At 41.3% G+C, this 13,649-nt stretch overlaps 3 protein-coding genes across 5 annotated transcripts in view; 2 read left to right on the top strand and 1 right to left on the bottom strand.

Annotated features, from left to right (window-relative positions):
• The first annotated feature begins 60 nt into the window (after nt 1-60).
• LOC136260679 (uncharacterized) lies at nt 61-12,204 on the top strand. The gene is made up of 10 exons (XM_066054504.1): nt 61-194; nt 257-365; nt 429-515; nt 11,054-11,165; nt 11,217-11,268; nt 11,315-11,459; nt 11,511-11,631; nt 11,682-11,763; nt 11,817-11,944; nt 12,053-12,204. Exons 1-10 carry the CDS (start codon nt 116-118, stop codon nt 12,134-12,136), a joined length of 999 nt encoding a protein of 332 aa, XP_065910576.1. The 5' UTR covers nt 61-115; the 3' UTR covers nt 12,137-12,204.
• Nucleotides 12,122-13,066, bottom strand: LOC136260682 (CXXC motif containing zinc binding protein-like). 2 transcript variants are annotated; one of them, XM_066054509.1, is made up of 6 exons: nt 12,919-13,066; nt 12,744-12,827; nt 12,643-12,699; nt 12,395-12,580; nt 12,294-12,350; nt 12,122-12,245 (listed from the first exon to the last, which is right to left on the bottom strand). In XM_066054509.1, the coding sequence occupies exons 1-6, from the start codon at nt 12,922-12,924 to the stop codon at nt 12,168-12,170; spliced, it is 468 nt and encodes a 155-aa protein (XP_065910581.1). In that variant the 5' UTR covers nt 12,925-13,066; the 3' UTR covers nt 12,122-12,167. The 2 variants fall into 2 exon arrangements, with proteins under 2 accessions (XP_065910581.1, XP_065910580.1); XM_066054508.1 differs by having other exon boundaries at nt 12,892-12,974.
• Nucleotides 12,941-13,649, top strand: part of LOC136260683 (cytochrome c oxidase assembly protein COX19-like) — a 1,206-nt gene continuing 497 nt past the window's right edge. Inside the window, exons 1-2 of one of the 2 annotated variants that reach the window (XM_066054511.1) lie at nt 12,941-13,073; nt 13,138-13,249. In XM_066054511.1, the coding sequence (XP_065910583.1) occupies nt 13,004-13,073; nt 13,138-13,249 (182 nt within the window). In that variant the 5' untranslated portion in view covers nt 12,941-13,003. Of the gene's footprint in view, nt 13,074-13,122; nt 13,250-13,649 lie in introns of both variants that reach the window. The other variant, XM_066054510.1, reaches the window with a different exon arrangement.

Raw genomic sequence — 13,649 nt, 5'->3', positions numbered from 1 at the left:
ACTTCTACTTACCATTCAAATTGCTTGTGAATTAGAAAAAATCGTTTTCAGAAACTAAAGTTTGATGCGTTTTAATTAGAGGAAAAAACCAGTCGCGTGTAGGCGTGTACCGGCGATGAATTGTACGAGTTTTTCTCTCGCTAACGACGCTCAGGACGTCTTTCATAATTTGTCGTTTTGCTGCAAGTGTTCCAGTGAGTTTGCGATAACATTGCAAGAAATATAACAGCGATTATGCGATTATATAAAACTGTAGATGATAACATTAAAGACGATGAAGGATCGTTGCTCACCTTATCAGTGGAGTTGGCGCGCACGTTTGTAGCACTGGTGTTGCTGGTGGTGTTATTATTGTGTTACAGCACGTAAGTTTTTCACCTACGTACCGCGAAGATTGTGTTGGTATTTTATACTCTTCGTTTTTGCAGACTAAGGGTTTTGGGTCGGACAATCGTCACCTGTACAGCAACATGTGTGTTACCATGGATAGTATTCTTTGTCCTTCAAATTCTCAAGTAAGAGAAGTGACTACCTTGCTGTTTGTTATATTAGAATGTGTTTTGTTTGTTTTCTACCATTAACTCCAGTGTATATAGTGATATATTACTGGCTGATCAAAACTCTACTATATTCACCTTGATGTTCACATTGCTGTAAAAACATTAAAATACACTAGCTGGGTAAAAAAAAACAAAAAAACAGGTGTTGCATGAAATTTTATTTATTTGTTTAGGCTTTACAGCACAAGTGCTGAAGGTCTGTAGGACACCTGGTCCTACAGCCTGTTTAGAGTTGTTACATAAAGTACACATGTTTTAGCACTTCAGTATAATTTATGTAGTGAAACAAGGTTCACATCAATAAAATCTATACACCAAATTCATTAGTTCATGTATATGAATGTCTTTGTCGTGTACTACATACAGTAAGGTACATGTGTGTTACAGGCGCTTGTTTGTGATGCAGTGAAAACAAAATTAACCATTGTAAGTTCTATAGAGGTTATCCGTTTACGTCATTTTAAGTTAGTAACAGTTACTAGACACCATGTTTTTGAGGCAAAAATCAATGGCACCCATGAGAGAAAATGAAACTTTTTTGTGATTGCGCACAATTAAAGATAGACTTGGGGAGAATTGCTATGCTGAGTGAGTTACTTATATTAATAGCCAATTGAAGAGTGGGAATAAAGGGACTGGGCAGTGGTACAAGCCAGCAAGCAGCTGGAGTTTAATGGCCCTGTTTCTTCCAGCTGCGAAGCAATATTACAAAGCAACGAATAACATAACAAATTCACCACACCTTTCTTATTTTCACTTGCATTCTTCGGCTTGTAACTCACTCTTGTCTCACGTACTCATGAAGATAACCTGTAATAATATTTAGTGTGATGTCAAACGGAGAACTTCTATATTAGATTGCCCTTTGGGATATGGATTCACATACTGATAGTGAACAAGCCAAGTCCTGTCTTCGTACTCATGAGTTATGATTGATCAATTAAGCGCCTGTAATTTATTTGTGGTATTGTTGCTGTACAAGTTCTTGCTGCTATAACTGTCTAGTGCCACAACTCCTAGACTATTCAACTGAGACAAGGTACTCCTTTTTTAATACCTTAGATAACAGAGAAGTTGTAAACGCATGAGCGTGGTGCGTACTCAGCTGGTCACATGTAGTTTTAACCACTGAATGACACTGATCCTTATTGGATTAGTGCATTAAAAATAAAGAAGTAGGCCGGGTTTCAGCGATAAAAAGTAGTGAAACATATATATGCTAGATGAATAAAGAATTGAAAATTTTAAAAAGGGGAATAGAGATTGCTGAAATGAAAAAAGCCGTGAAACAATAAGGGATCGCTGGGATGGTAATGTAATCCACAAATCCTTATTTTGACTCTCTGTCATTTAAGTTGCACACTCCATCATTTCAAGTTGAGTCAAAATAATTTGGGGTTTACATTACCACCCCAGCGATCTCTTCTTGTTTCATGGCTTTTTTTCAGCGATCCCTATTCCAATTTTAAAACTTTCAATTTTTTATTCATCTAGTTTGTGTACTTCTTATTAATCCAGTAATGGATTTGTAGATTATTGTAGATTGAGCAATTTTGCATTCTGCAGATACATAACTACAATCACACATAAAACTGATCAATTAGCTTACAGAGTTTCTAATATGAGCTAGAATTTACATTATTAATACCTTTAATAGCTATGTACCATGAAGCCACCTTACTTCAAAGGCAAATTTCAGGGTACATATCTTATAGACCCCAGTAAATTTAAGTTAGTACATTTCAAATGTACGATGTGGGAGCAGTACCGCTGATTTCTTTTTATAAAAAACTTGAGCTGAAATCTATTGTGAGAATTTATTATTGGTCGCGTGATGAAAGCATGTGTCCCATTTTGCATCCTACAGCACTCAGACGGAAGCAATTTGTCATCGTATTGAGTTGAGAAATGTTTTAAGGTGAGAACTAGTGCCATAGCATAATTAAAGTGGTTCGCTGCATTTTCGAATACAGACCATGCCCACTTTTCACCGTAACATGAGATACCCACTCTACAGCGAAGCTTACTCCTATTTTATTAAATCTTGTAAACAGTCTGACAATGCAGTGGCATTTAAATACTTATAAAATTGCTTAATTGAACTTTTCCGTAAAATTGAACTTTTCCGTGATACCCTTAGGACTTGCTCGTTCATGTTAATCACGTTAGTTGCTGCTGACCCATAATCGAATTTTACAAGTTGGTCTGTATAATAAATTCAGTGGTCAGTCTCATATTGGTTTGGGTGATTAATCACCCATTGGCATGGTACATATTGGTTGTATCACGTGACACGTGCCCTCGTGATTTGCCTGATATGTACACCCAAACCCTTGAGCTTGAGTTTACTTATCAGAAAAATCACTTGGGCCCATGATACAAATACTGCGTTAAATTCAGTTGTTGTTATTAAATATATTGGCTTGACTGCATTATTTATGTGACTGCTCTATTAGAATATTTTGATCTTGGGTAACCCACCCACATACAATGATCACGTAGATTACCCTCACGAAGCCATACAGGATCGTGCTCAGGGTTAGGTTTGCTGGTACGTGCTAATAAAATCTGTTCTTACCAAGAAGCTTACTCACTAGCGTTTTGACAACCTGGTTTGATTCGAAAATGGTTTAAAAATAGGTCATAGACATGCACAATGATCCATAAATCCCAGGATTCTCCTTGTAAACTTTCCTATCTGTGAATATAAACAAAACAGCAAATTGCAGTTTCATCTGAAATACACTTGATGTTTCCTCTTCACTTGATGCTTACTAGACCTATACTCATTGCAAAGAACCACCAGAGTGTTGTTTTCAGCTGAAGGATGCTTTTCAAGGTGGATTTTAGGTGTGTGTTCTATTAGGATTTTTGCAACAAACAAACAAAAACTTTATTATGAACCCACTATATTGTGGTTCATGATAAATGGGAAAAATCCCACTGCTAAATAAAGTAGGGATTTGCTACCATCATTCATAAATCTTGTTTCACTACTTTTTATCTCTGTAACCCTACTTTATGTCTAGTTTATTATGCTGTCATCCCATATGGGAGAGTACATCTGGCTTGTAGTTAGCAGAGTGAAAAATAACTAGCTACTCATTACTATTATCCCATGTAATTTAGTTACAGTTACTTTTTATTAGTAACTAGAAGTTATTAGTTACTTTCATAGGCTTGTTTGTTAACTTTTGTAACACATTTTCATGCCTATTATATTCATATATACCTTAGCAAGGGAAGAAACAAGAACCATTCATATGTGCACTTCTTATTCTGTGGCCGTTTCAGCTCAATTTTCACTATAGTTCTTTCTGTTACTCAAACTGAATCATGATGAACAGTACACAAAATGTGTCTACACGGGTACATATGGTACAAAAAATGAAGCATGATTACTAGTTACTACGTACTATTAATATTGTATTTTAGTTACGTTTTGGACTGGTTACAAGTTACTAGTTATAAGGGATGTAATTAGTTATGAAAGGATGGAGCCTCAACTCTTATGTCGTGGCTGGAGTAAGGTCTGAGTGTAGCTGTTCTCATGTGTAGGACAATAGTAGAACCTTCTAAAGGTAGAACTAGTACTCCAGTCTGCTGTATGAAAAATATTTTTGATGAGCACTCCCTTTTCTGAAGCTGCTGTACTGGAGGCTCCTCTCGTGGGCTTTGAAGACCAAAGTGTCGACTCCTGCTCTCCCCCTAAGATTTTGCTTCAGCCAGTGTACAATACGTTGCGAAGTTACAAGTCCGTATGGCTTAATGTAAGACAGAAATAATGGTTGAGGATTGTTGGGCTCTCTCTTCCTGTATTGTGCTGTGGCCTCTTCATGTTGTCTCAGACACTTCACAACACGCAGGCGATTATCCTCTGGGAAAGCTCCAAACATAATCTCCTTAGGTGGGACTCCCACAACCCTCTTTACCTAAAGTCAGCAGTTGGAAGACTAGGTCGGTAGAGACAATATCTTAAGTCTAGAGCTTGGAGCTCTGACACTCTGCTGGCCTCATCCAATGCCATTAATAGGGCTATGTAGCTTCTGGCTTAACTGCTTCAGGACTAATGAATTATTCTGACCCATAGACTTGAGATATTCCAAAACCATATCTAATCCCATGTATCTTGGTTGAGGTGGACACAGATTGTGGATTCCTCTAAAGAGTCTTGAGACCAATGGGTACTTCCCTATTGGGCCTCCTTCAGTGTGATCATGAGTTGTTGATCTAATGGTGTTTATTGTTCTGTATGTCAGCCCTTCCTTAAACAAGCCTGTCAGGAACTTTATGAAGTATTTCACAGAGCACGAAAAGGGATCCACCTTCCATTCAGTGCACCAACCATCCCATTGCTTCCAGCACTCTGGTAGGCATCATACTCCATCTGGTGACCAACAGCTGGGAAGCTTCTTCTGAAATTCCTTCTGCGATCTGTCTATTCCTGATGCAGTGCTGATACCATGGCTGGGATCTCCACACAGGTGCTAACAGTACCTTTGTTCTCTCTCACTTTCTTGACCAATCAGGCAGAATAGGGGAAAGCATGTAACGTGGACCTTTTTGCAACACGTCTCAACACTCAGCTGGAAAAATTTGTGAGCTAGCGACCAGACACTTCTGATTCCTGCCATCAAACTTTGCAGGGGTGCCCTTCTTTAAAAAACGGTGGAGATCATTAGGGTCATATTCTGGTTGGCGGCATTTGGGCACACAATGCCTGCTTCCTGCAACCTTCGCCAGAGCCTTCTCTTATTTTCTATCTGCTTGGTGGCTTTCTCTAAAAATCCCGGAAACGGGTAATCTCCTTCTCTTTACTATTATTTGTATCCCCTGGTGGTGTGCCTGTTGGGTTGACATGGACCCAAGCCATTCTCTGTCACTCCTGGGTGATTGAGTGGGATGTTCTTCCCAGGAGGATCAGGACCCTCTGGATGAGTAGGATCACCTGCTCAGATGTAACCTTGGATCCTCAAAAAAGTAGTTCTAACCACAGACAAGTGAGAGGGCCTGCTAAGTCAAGTATTTGTTCCTGGACCTTATTTTTTCCGTCTGTTGGATTAGTCTCTTAAATCTTTTCATCCAATTTGGTGCAGTTAGGCTTCGGAAAGTCTTCCACAATGTTATCATGTTCGACCTGGGGCAAGGTCTACACTAAATACTTCTCTAGATAACCTCACCAGCTTCCCACATGTTTCCATTCAACTGTAGGATCAAACTGGACACACTTGAGGAGCCAGGTAGGCCCAACACACTTGTGGAACCAACAACAGGTTGAAGGATGTTCATGATGGCAGTCATGGATGAAGTTGTCAGTCCCCAAAAAGGTGTAGGGAAAGGAAACACGGGGTAAATGGTGGCCAGACACCACCAGCCATAGTATCTTTGTTGGTCAATGTATCTCTCTTCACCATCTTCTAATCGCTGATTAGTTCATTGTATTTGGAGCTACTAACTGCTGTGATATGTGTAGTAACAGAAAATACCAGTGTTACATGCTGGAAATATAATTAACGCACCATCATTGAATGATTTTAAAAATTTACTTTAGTCTACTGTTTTGTATGATTACTAATTAGTTAATTCTTTGTTGTATAATTTGTATAGTTTATATTGTAATTATTAATTGACAATTTGGCAAGGGCCTGAAGGTAAATTGTAATTATATGAGTGAGATGAGCAAATGTAACACTGGTATTTCCTTTAAATCTGCACAAATGCAGCAAGTTTATAGCTCTTTTAAGTTTCTACAAAAGAAAATAAAGAAACAATCTGCTGTCCATGGACGATCCCAATCCATCCTCTATATGCGGTTTCGCACGTGCCACTACTCTGCTTTGTATTTTTTACTACCCTGAAGGGTCCACTTGTTAAGGGTAAGAAACCTGCAGCGAAGAAAGAAATGTAACACATTCCAGAGTGGATGGGCTTTGGGCAGTGTTACATTTGCTCATCTCACTCATATAATTACAATTTACCTTCAGGCCCTTTGGGCCCTCGCCAAATTGTCAATTATATTTCATGCGATTCGCTGCATGTAACACTGGCAGACTTCCAAGCCCAACTTACCCTTATACCATCATGGCTACCAGTCACAAGTGGGTCCGGGTAAATTACCACCTGCTGACCTGCAGAGTGATATTAGCTATGGATAGTTATCATAGCAGGTGTTTAACAATGTGCAGGCATATCACCTGCAGAATAATAACTGAACAACCAAGTAAATTTAATCATGTTTGATTACGTGATCAATAATATCATGACACTACAGACATGCCAAGTGCACAATTACATACAATGAAACATACGAATCAATACTCAATAGCAACTGTTCTGTTCAGGGGGTAGACTTCCTAAGCACATTAGTGACAAATGTGTCGTCCGTTGATGGACGGTAATAAAACCTCTTAAAGGTAGTATCCCGGCTCCAGTCAGCCGTAGATAGAATGTCACTAAGGGATACTCCTCTGTCCATGGCTGTTGAGGTAGATGTTCCTCTCACTGAGTGGACCTTAAAAATATTGGCGTCTTCCTTCAATAGGTCCTTTGTCCAGTGTGCTAGGCGTTGTGCCATCACCGGCTTGTGGGGTTGAATATGAGACAGGAAAAGTGGTGAGGCTTGGTCTGGCGATGTCACCCTGAATGGCTCCGTCCTAGTCTTGTAGTGTTTCAGACACTGAACAACACACAGATTAGTATCTTCAGAGAACGAAGTGAAGAAAAACTCCTTTAGGAGAGCACCCGGCTGCTGTTTCTTAGTTAGGGTGGCTAACTTAATCAATACCCTGTTAGGTTTATAAAAACGAAAGCGAAGGTCCAATGCCTGTAGTTCTGACACATGACTTGCACTAGTCAGGGCCATTAGGACTAACAGCTTACTGGACAAGTCCTTCAATGCCAGGTCTTTGTTTTCCCCTAGTTGAGAGATGTAGTCCACAACCAGGCTTACGTCCCACGTACAGGTATAGCGAGTTTGTGGGGGTCTGCTGTTATATACCCCTTTGAACAGACGTCTCACTAAGGTGTGTTGGCCAATGAGAGTACCATCTATGGGCTGGTGTGTTGAGGACACTGCTGAGCGGATGGAGTTGATGGAGCTATACTGCAAACCTTCCTGAAACAGAGCTGGTAGGAAAACTAGGAAGGGTTGAACTCCACAATGAATGGGATCAATCTTCCTTCCCTTACACCAGCTGGACCAACGTCTCCAGCCAGACTGGTATGCCGAGTTGGTATGTTTACCCCAGCCTGAAAGCAGCAACTCTGAAGTCTCTTCAGGAATTCCGTCTGAAGAGAGTTGTTGCCTGATACTCGCCATGCGGCTAGTCTCAGCCTGTTCTGGGTTATCAGGGGGTGCAGGTGGCCCTTGGAATCCGTCAGTAGATTGTGGGACTGTGGAAGGAGCAGGGGAAACTCCACTATCAGTTGTAATAACATTGGATACCAAGGTTGGTTTGGTCTAATTGGAGCGATTAGCGCAACTGTACTCTGCTCTGCCTGTATCTTCTGTAGGCACCTGCCTATCAAGGCAAATGGGGGGAAGGCATAGCCTCCCATGTCCTTCCAGTGTATCTGGAGTGCGTCCATTTCCATTGCTCCAGGATTGGGCCTCCAACTGACATAGTTGGGAAGCTGGTGGTTCAGGCGAGTCGCAAATAGATCCACTTGGCATGGACCCAACGTGCTGAGAATTCTCTGGAATACTCCCTTGTCGAGCATCCAGATGTTTGAACCTCTCTTGACTCCTGATCTGCCTCCAAGTTGAATACTCCGGGAAGATGAGAAGCAGACAGGGTGATTCCCCTCTGTGGGCACCAGTTCCACAGCTGACAGGCTACCTTCATGAGCTCGGGGGAGCGTGCCCAACAACTGGGACAGCTGTTGCACTGTGGTGTGCGGTTGAGATAGTAGCAATTGACATGTCTGTCTGATGCTCTGAACCCTCTCCTGGGGAAGAAACCGCTTCATCAGCTTGGAATCCATCACAAAGCCTAGAAATTGGACCTCTTGAGTTGGGGTTAGGTGTGACTTCTGGTGGTTCACTGTAAAACCAAGGGACTCCAGGAGCAGAGACATCTCTTCCACTTGGTACAGGAGGTGCTCCCTGGACTAGTGCACTACCAGGATATCGTCCAGGTATATGATGGTTCTGAACCCTCGGAACACAAGTGTGCCATTACCGGGCGGAGAAGCTTGGTAAAGGTTCGTGGTGTACTGCATAGCCCAAAGGGAAGACAGGTAAACTCATATATCTTGCCATCCCATACAGTATGAAGCGGAGGAATCTGCGGTCTGCTGGCATTATTGACACTGAAAGGTAGGCATCTTTGAGATTGATTGAGCACATCCAGTCCCCAGGTTGTAGTATGTCTTTGACCATGTTTGACCCCTCTATCTTGACATGGAAAGTGGCAATGAAGTGATTCAGAGGTTTCAAATTGATCGCTGGTCGAAATGACCCATCTTTTTTTTTTCCACCAGGAAAAGTTGACTGATGAACTGGTCTTCGCAGTGGGGTACAGTAACCACTGCTTGCTTCAAGATCAAACTCTGGACCTCTGCCTGTATTAATTTGAACTCCTCTGGTGACCTCACCGATGTTATGACTGGGGATACTTGGAAGAGTGATCTCACCCACTCTATGTGGTATCCCCTTACCACTTGCAGGATCCACGGGTCTGCTGTCAGTACAGTCCAATTGTCTAGGCAGTGTGCTACTCTCCCTGCCAATACTGGTGGGGTGCTGTTTGAGGGTACTATGGTCACTGTTCGAATCTTGGGAGAGGTCTTAAATGACAAGTTCTGTAGGAGTCACTGCCGCTTGTGTGTGTATGGTCGGGGTTTCTTGTTTGGATTGGAGGTCCTTGCTGGGAAGCTTTTTTGAGAGTAGCTATTCTGTTGGGAGTTGTACAGCTTGCATTGGCATTGCTTCCCCTTGCTGCCGTACTGAGCCAAAAAAAACATTGCATGCCTTTGGACAAAAAACAATGCAAGTCTGCTGGGTCCTGTTCGAATGGGCGTTTGTGTGAGTTGGAGCTGTCCAGTGACACTTTTGCCATTGCCTTATCAGCATCCATTTTCTTGGATGCTTTCTCTAAGAATCCCAGCCCAAACAGGTTATCCTTCCTGTATCATATTTCTTGTCCACCAAGACCTTCAGCTTGGGGTTAATCCTGGCCCAGGCAATTCATCTTCTCTCAACGTTGATGGCTTGGGATTTACCACCCACTAGCACTAATGTCCTCTGCAGCAAGTGAATGATCTGGTCATTAGAGGGCCTGGAATCTGGCCGAAAAAGGTCATGCCAGAGACAGGTAAGAGGCCCAGTTACTTCTAACAATTGTTCTTGCAGCTTGAAGAGGGTCTTCTTGGAACCAAATTTAGAGTCCAAGCTTTTTTTCTGTAGCTGGTCCCTAACTTCACTGTCAAGCCTGGGTGCCTGAAAAACATCACAGTCTGGCTTGGGAAAGTCATCCAGAATGGCCTGGCATTCTTTAGGGGGAAGATCCTGGTTATAATGTTCCTCCAGGAAACTGAGCATAGCTGCAGGGGGCTGCCATTACCCTTCATCTTCCTGGGTCAAAGTACTGGAACTCCCCAGTGCCTCTTCATCTCCTAGGAGTGAGATCTTGTCAAACTCAACTTCTGAGTCTTCTTCACCTGCTCCCTCAGTAGCACCTGTAGCATGAGCAGTAATCTGTCTGGTCATGGTGGTGCTAGTACTGGTAGTGGCTGTTTGGGGTTGTGGCATCCTGTTCTTATCAGCCATGTCTACTTGTGGCTGAGAAGGCCACGCGGGAAAAGGAACAGTTGGAAAGGGGTACCTCGTGGGTGGCCACCCAAAGGCGCCATTAGGTGCCAGAAATGTTCCACAAGGGTTTGAACACATCCCACCGGGGGTAAGGAGTCACTACCTCCAGCCATCCCACTAGGGGTGAGGTGTGAAGATTGCGAGGTCTGCAATCGTTGAATTATCAGTACTCTCTTCAACGGATCTTGAAGTAAAGCATCAATATCTTGTTCCACATCCGGTTCTCGCACGGGAGAAGAGTTGTCTTCCATCGCTGAAAATGCGCGCGTGTAGAGAGTTACAATAGCTACGCAGCAAAAAGAAAAAAAAGCATAGTAGCAGTGCACACGAAACCGCATATAGAGGATTGATGGGATCGTCCATGGACAGCGGATTGTTTATTTTCTTTTGTAGAAACTTAAAAAACTACAAACTTGCTGTATTTGTTCAGATTTAAAGGAAATACCAGTGTTACGTGTTCATGAAATATAATAAGCAATAATTAGGCTCCTTGAGCCTCCTTTACCACTTCAGGCGTAATCAAGGGTGGGTCCTGCAAATGTTATGCACTGTTGGTGTTATGGTTTGTACTAACAATACAACAGTGTTTTTCACCATATAACTTTGTAGCACACAATCAGTAACAACCAGAAAAAGAAAATACAGGTTGTAGGTTGATGTATACAGCTGATTACTTTTACAGGTCACTGTCACTGATTATCTTTATTGGAATCACCATGGGAAGTAAATATCAACACACGGACGGCACCAATCAAATTGGTTTTGTACTTGTTAATATTATTCAACTAGTTATAGTAAGCTAAGCCATTTATTCTGTATGGAGACTGCATTATTTTGTGTTACAGCTAATGGTTTACTCTCTTGCACTGAATCACGAATGGCATTACCGATCACCTGGTTAGTTATGTAGTTTAGTTTTGTGTACTGAAGTCTTCTCTGGCAGAGTATATTAATCCTCAGACAGCACAACGTAACAATTCCCTGCGTCATCTTTTGTGGAGACCAGCAACCATTTTTATAGGACAGGCATTGATAACACTTGCACTACTAGTTGCTGTAGAAATTATATTTATAAGTAAAACAAATGGGTAAGCTGCTTTGTGGAATTGTAACATGTTACAAAATTTTACTTAATACAGGCCACCCATATGGCTGGTGTATCTCTGGCTTATTGCAATGCTTATTCAACGAGCTACTGTGTGTGTACTGGGAGTGCTGGTGTGTTTCCAGCATTCAAATGTACCATCTAATATTGCTAAGGTGCGAACAACACAATATTTTGTTCACAGTTGAATGTACTTATATTCCAGGTTCTATTAATTCTGGGGCTACTGTTTTCAATTGGAGATGACTTGCCAAATTCTCTTTTGTCAACAGGAAAATTTTGCACACGTAAAACACTCTAATTATGTATCACCATGTTTAGTAATCAGTGACCTCCCTAGATGAAGATACAGATGAGTCGTGCTATCTGAACGGGATCACCCTTTATGATATATTCCAAACCCTGGGCATCTTAGGATTAACATTTTTGTTTTTGTTTGTCCGTGACCAGTACAAGAGAGTTGAAGAGGTAATGTTAAATGCTGAATTGGCAATGTGCTTGGAAGTTATTATACATTTTGTGTGAAAATAAGTGACTGTAGTTATTGCATTGTGCAGTCACTGTGTTTGCTTTTAGGAGTGTAAACATCATCTTTTGTGGGACCTGGAAAGATTGCTTGATGTCAATGCCCAGCCAAGACATGACTTACTGACAAAGTAACAATTAACAATGTTTATTAATTCAATACTTTTTATAGTTTTATAAACTTATGTTCAACATCTAAAATGCTGACCGGCTGATTAACTTTCTCATCATAGTCAGTCCACTCCTATAGGACAGGTGACTAGTAATGTACAACATGGACACACTAACTTACCAAGTCAGTAAGGCTCACATCATCAAAGGTAGCTTCACCAATTGCTTGGAACCCAACCTAGATCACAACATACTAAGGGTCTACAATGAATATCAACTTACACGTGGTGAGAAGTCAACTGGTTCTAATCCTCTACAATCAAATACTACAATAGTCTTGAAGGCTCCATTAATGTCATAGGCTGCTATAGAATCTGCCATGATATCTAGGGAGTTCTCTCTGCCACACATCTTACACTTTGCAACTAAACTGGCCGATCCTCTCCCTCCTTTTAGTGGACTACTCTCCTACAGAGGGGTTGTATGTAGAAGATTATTTTATTGTTCTACATGTACTGTTTTTGTCTTACTGCTAATGTTGCATATATCCATTTGTCTGGTTGTTCTCCACAATTAGCACACCGTATCTGTCCATACATTGTCTTTATCAGCCACTTAGTATGTAGCATACCTTCAGATACCATCGAAAATCTTCTCCAACTGGTGACAGCGAGTAGATGTTTTCCATTGTAGCCTTGAACTGCAGCCCAATACGCTGGAGTGGTATTAGAAGGTGCAAATATACGTAATCAGTGGATAGATGTACGCATTGTAGTTACCACTAAGAAGTAGAATACTAGCCTTACCACCATTTCTGATGACCGGCCTCTGCACTTCGAACTTTCCAAATAAAGTGCAGTTATTCTATGTAACGCGCTCCAGAAATAAAGTATGAATGCCGGAAGAAAGACGCTGCGTCCTAAACCGCCAGATAAAGGCAGTTTTCCTCTAGATCACGAGGGTAAGGAGAAATTTCTGTTCCATAGAGGCTATAGTATCTATGGTTGTAGTTTGTTCCTCTACAGGTGAATGCAAACGATACATGGTAGAGTACATGCAGTGCCTGAAACAAAAGAAACGAGATAATCACGAATGTCGAGAAGAATCTCGACAATACCTGCAGTGTCGTATGGACAGGTACAGTGGCAAAGCATACACTGTATTCTTGCCATGTAAATTACTATGTCCAATGTTTGGGAAAGGTTATGATGCATCATTTATATGGATGTAAAGTGGGTAAAATTCCTGCCAGAAGAAATATTGATAGTATTTTTCCATGCCAAGCCAAACCATGACCTTGCAATGGGCCAGAATTTTTGCAGCAGATTTTCTTCATATATTTGTAACTACCATAAATATTTAATAAAAATTTGCTGTATCAAACTTTCATACTCTATCCCACTTTGGTTGCTGATTCTGAAAGCTTATAAGTCACGTCATTGTTAATGGTATTGTTATACATCACATGATTTTAAGTATTGCATGAAACTACGAGTGCTAGAAACTATTGTCAAAAATGTTGAAAGATTTGAGTCCA

The sequence above is a fragment of the Dysidea avara genome, chromosome 7 (assembly GCF_963678975.1).
Source record: "Dysidea avara chromosome 7, odDysAvar1.4, whole genome shotgun sequence".
Taxonomy (NCBI): domain Eukaryota; kingdom Metazoa; phylum Porifera; class Demospongiae; order Dictyoceratida; family Dysideidae; genus Dysidea; species Dysidea avara.
Note: the sequence above shows the minus strand (reverse complement) of the source record. Positions and strands in the feature narration are given on the sequence as shown.

Excerpts from the sequence above, each read along its gene's own strand:
- LOC136260679 (XM_066054504.1), top strand. The coding sequence starts at position 116 with ATGAATTGTACGAGTTTTTCTCTCGCTAACGACGCTCAGGACGTCTTT. Across the intron at positions 366-428 it reads TTATTATTGTGTTACAGCAC|ACTAAGGGTTTTGGGTCGGA; the intron begins GTAAGTTTTTCA and ends TCGTTTTTGCAG. Across the intron at positions 11,632-11,681 it reads TACCATCTAATATTGCTAAG|GTTCTATTAATTCTGGGGCT; the intron begins GTGCGAACAACA and ends CTTATATTCCAG.
- LOC136260682 (XM_066054508.1), bottom strand. The coding sequence starts at position 12,924 with ATGGTGGTAAGGCTAGTATTCTACTTCTTAGTG. Across the intron at positions 12,828-12,891 it reads TAGTATTCTACTTCTTAGTG|CGTATTGGGCTGCAGTTCAA; the intron begins GTAACTACAATG and ends ATACCACTCCAG. Across the intron at positions 12,581-12,642 it reads GGATATATGCAACATTAGCA|GAGAGTAGTCCACTAAAAGG; the intron begins GTAAGACAAAAA and ends ACCCCTCTGTAG.